General features: G+C 50.6%; 1 protein-coding gene across 1 annotated transcript; it reads left to right on the top strand.

The window, feature by feature from the left end:
* Nucleotides 1-1910: 1910 nt before the first annotated feature.
* Nucleotides 1911-2435, top strand: PIN1 (peptidylprolyl cis/trans isomerase, NIMA-interacting 1; the record flags this gene model as incomplete). The annotated part of the gene is made up of 2 exons (XM_008941930.1): nt 1911-2099; nt 2386-2435. Coding segments are annotated over 2 exons (239 nt in total), but the record flags the coding sequence as incomplete, so codon positions are not given.
* Between the last annotated feature and the right edge of the window lie 1416 nt (nt 2436-3851).

Genomic DNA, 3851 nt, shown 5'->3' with positions numbered 1-3851 from the left:
TTTAGTGGCCATGGGAGTGTTGGGTGAGGGTTGGAGTTGATTTTGGAGCTGGGGGGTGTTGCCTGGGGGGTGTTTGTGGCTCTGACTGTGTCTGGGGGTTGTTTTGTCACTATCCTGGGTTGCCAAGGCAGCTGGAGCCTGTTCCTGCCTGGGATGGCCACGGCCAAGGGCTCACAGAAATAGGGGGTCAAAAGCTGGTTGTTGGGGGCAGAAGTCAGTGGTGGGGTCAAGAAGATGGTTTTTGGGGGCAGAATCTGGTTTTTGGGGCCAAGAATCTGGGTCTTGGGCTCAGAATCTGATTCTCAGGGTCAAGAATCTGGTTCTTAGGGTCAAGAATCTGGTTCTTAGGGTCAAGAATCTGGTTCTTAGGGTCAAGAATCTGGTTCTTAGGGTCAAGAATCTGGTTCTTAGGGTCAAGAATCTGGTTCTTAGGGTCAAGAATCTGGTTCTTAGGGTCAAGAATCTGGTTCTTAGGCCCAGAATCTGGTTTTTGAGGCCAAGAATCCAGTTCTTGAGGTCAGGAACGTGGATTTTGGGGACAGGAAGCCAGTTGTCAAGGTCAGAAGCCCGTTGTTGCCACCCAGAAGCCACTTTTCAGGGCCCAGAAAGCTGCTTGCTGAGGTCAGAGGCAAGTTCTTGGGGCCACAAATCCATTTTTGGGGTCAGGAGGCTGATGGTCAGGCCCAGGGGTGGCTTTTTGGGGCCCAGAGGTGCTTTTTTGAGGTCTAGAGGAGGATTTTTGAGGCCCAGAGGTCCTTTTTTGAGGTCTAGAGGTGATTTTTGAGGTCTAGAATCCCTTTTTCTAGATCCAGATGTGGTTTTTGGAGGTCCAGAAGTCTCTTTTTTATTTCTAGAGGTGGTTTTTTGAGCTCCAGAAATGCTCCTTGAGCTCCAGAACTGCTCTTTGAGTCCTAGAAGTGGTTTTTTGAAGTGTAGAGGTGGTTTTTTGAGCTCCAAAAGCTGTTTTTTGAGCCCCAGAAGTGTTTTTTTGGGGTCTAGAGGTGTTTTTTTGGGCTCCAGAAGCCATCTTTCTAGAGCCAGAGGTGGTTTTTTGAGCTCCAAAAGCTGTTTTTTGAGCCCCAGAAGTGTTTTTTTGGGGTCTAGAGGTGTTTTTTTGGGCTCCAGAAGCCATCTTTCTAGAGCCAGAGGTGGTTTTTTGAGCTCCAGAGGTGCTCTTTGAGCTCCAGAGGTGTTCTTTGAGCTTCAGAACTACCCTTTGAGCTCCAGAAGTGGTTTTTTGAAGTCTAGAGGTGGTTTTTTGAGCTCCAAAAGCTGTTTTTTGAGCCCCAGAAGTGTTTTTTTGGGGTCTAGAGGTGGGTTTTGGAGCTCCAGAGGTGTTCTTTGAGCTTCAGAACTACCCTTTGAGCTCCAGAAGTGGTTTTTTGAAGTCTAGAGGTGGTTTATTGAGCCCCAGAAGTGATTTTTGAGGTCTAGAGCTGTTTTTTTGAGCCCCAGAAGTGCTTTTTTGAGGTCTAGAGTTGGGTTTTTGAGCCTCAGAAGTGGTTTTTTTGGGTCTAGATGTGGTTTTTTGAGCCCCAGAAGTGTCTTTTTGAGGTCTAGAGGTGGCTTTTGGAGCCCCAGAACTACTCTTTGAGGTCTAGGGGTGTTTTTTTGAGCCCCAGAGGTGGTTTTTGGAGGTTTAGAGGTGGTTTTTGGAGCTCCAGAAGTGTTTTTTTGGGGTCTAGAGGTGTTTTTTTGAGCTCCAGAAGTGCTCTTTGAGCTCCAGAACTACTCTTTGACGTCTAGAGGTGCTTTTTTAAACCCCAGAAGTGGCTTTTTTGAAGTCTAGAGGCGTTTTTTTGCGCTCCCAACCCCATTTTTCAAGACCCAGAAGCCGTTTTCGGCCTCTCCAGCCGCCTTTTCTCGCCTCTTTTTAACCCCAACCCCCTTTTTTTTTCCCCCTCCTGCAGGTCGGGTTTATTATTTCAACCACCTGACCAACGCCAGCCAGTGGGAACGTCCCAGCGGGGGGCAGGGGGAGCCCAGCAAGGTTCGCTGCTCCCACCTCCTGGTGAAACACAACCAGTCCAGGAGACCCTCCTCCTGGAGGCAGGAGAAGATCACCCGAACCAAAGATGAGGCTCTGGAGCTGATCAACGGCAAGTAAAAGGCAGGAGGGAGGGGATTTTGGGGGAGGGGAGGGGTTCAAATCAGCCCCTCCAGCCGAGCTCAGGGTGGAGTTGAAGCCACAAAGGGGGTTGGGCTAGTGGGGGGAAGGGTTTTGTTGCCCCTTGGGCCTTCCCTTGGGCCTCATCCTTTTGTATTCCCCTGAAATGTGTATTTTTTGCTGTGAAAAAATAAAACTTTCCAAGCCAAACCAAACGTCCTTTAAACTTTTCTTTGTATTTTTGACATCCTGGGGCCTCCCCCCCCTTTTCCCCCCAGAGGAGGTTCTGCTGGAGATGAAGCTGCTGGAGGTCTCCTCAGCTCCCTGAAGCCTCCAGGCTGGGGGGGAAGCCAAGGAGAAATTCAGGGGAGCAAGTTTGAGGTCCTGAGAGAGGGAAGAAACCATAAATGGAAGGATTTTTTCCTCTCTGGAAACCCTCAGAGGGGAAATTTCTTTGCTGAGCAGCTCTGGTGTGGTCTCAGGGTGGAAGTTTGGAGCTCCTGAGAAACTGAAGCAACAGTAAATGGAAGGAATAAAGAGAAAAAATGGGAATATTTCAGCTGAACTCCAGATTTCTCTCTTTTTTTTACCCAATAAAACCATTTTAGAGGGATACTTATGAAAACTTCCCCCCAAATCAGCCCTTGGCCAACGTGGGGGGTGGTTTGAGCTGCTCTGGGTGAATTTGGCTCTTGCTGTGAGGGAATCCTGAGGCAGTTTTATAGAGAAATTGTCTCTTTATCCCCCAAAAAGCCACTTCAGGAGCTCGTGGTTGGGATAAACCCTGAGCTGGTTGGCTTTAGAAGCCCCTGAGTTAGTTGGCCACGAGGATTCTCAATGTCCTTCCTTTTTTTTGGGTGTTTTTTTGCCTTTGAGGTGCAGCTGCTGAGGTGAGGGATGGAAACAACTTCCCCTTTTTTTGGCTGGAAGGAGGGAGGTGAAGCTGGGAAGCTCCAGAAGCTCTCAGCAGCAGATGATCCTTGGGGTTTGCAACCCCTCTGAGGTGTCTGAAGAGGAGAGAGGCACGAGGGAAACTCCTTCCCTGATGGAAAAACCTCTAAACCCCCACCCCAAGGGTTAAATTTAGGTTCTCAGGGACAACTTGGGGGCTTTGGTGACAACCTTGTGGGGCTGGAGAGAAGCCCAGACTCCAGCCTGATGTTAAGCTGGTGGCACCTCTTGGTCCCTGCTGCTGTTTTGAGGCAGTTTAGGGCTTCTGGCTGAACCTGCTGCTGAGTTCCCTCCAGATTCCCTCTCCCCTGACAAGCCCAGAGCCCCTGGTGGGGGTTTTTAAGCAACATTTCTTCCTCTTCTGCTGTTGAAGGACTGAGTTTAATCCCATTTCCTTCCTGACACCCACCTCTGGGGGGGTTCAGAGAGAACCCAGCTCCTCAGCAGCCTCCTCCTGCCCGCCCAGCCCACGAGGCTCCTCAGCTCTGGGGAATGTAGGTCACTCCTCCTGCTGTTTCTACTCTTAGCCCTTCAGCTTGGCTTCATCTCCAGCGTGGAGCAGCAGAAAATTCCCCCCTTGAGCCCCCTGGCTCTGCCTCCCACAGGGGGGGGATTTGCTGGGGCTCAGCTCTCTGATTTCAGGGGTTGATTTTGGGGGGAGGGAGGGTGGGGCCTGGGGGAGGTCACTGGGTGCTGCTGGATCTTCTTTAGTCTCTCAGGTCATGTTTGATGGTCTGAGCCTCCTGGCTGCTGGCAGAAGGATCCTTCTCCCCCTTTTCCCCCTCTTCCTCTC

Source organism: Merops nubicus, unplaced genomic scaffold, assembly GCF_000691845.1.
Source record: "Merops nubicus isolate BGI_N331 unplaced genomic scaffold, ASM69184v1 scaffold34226, whole genome shotgun sequence".
NCBI lineage: Eukaryota > Metazoa > Chordata > Aves > Coraciiformes > Meropidae > Merops > Merops nubicus.
The sequence above is the reverse complement of the archived record's forward strand: the minus strand, read 5'-3'. Positions and strand labels throughout refer to the sequence as shown.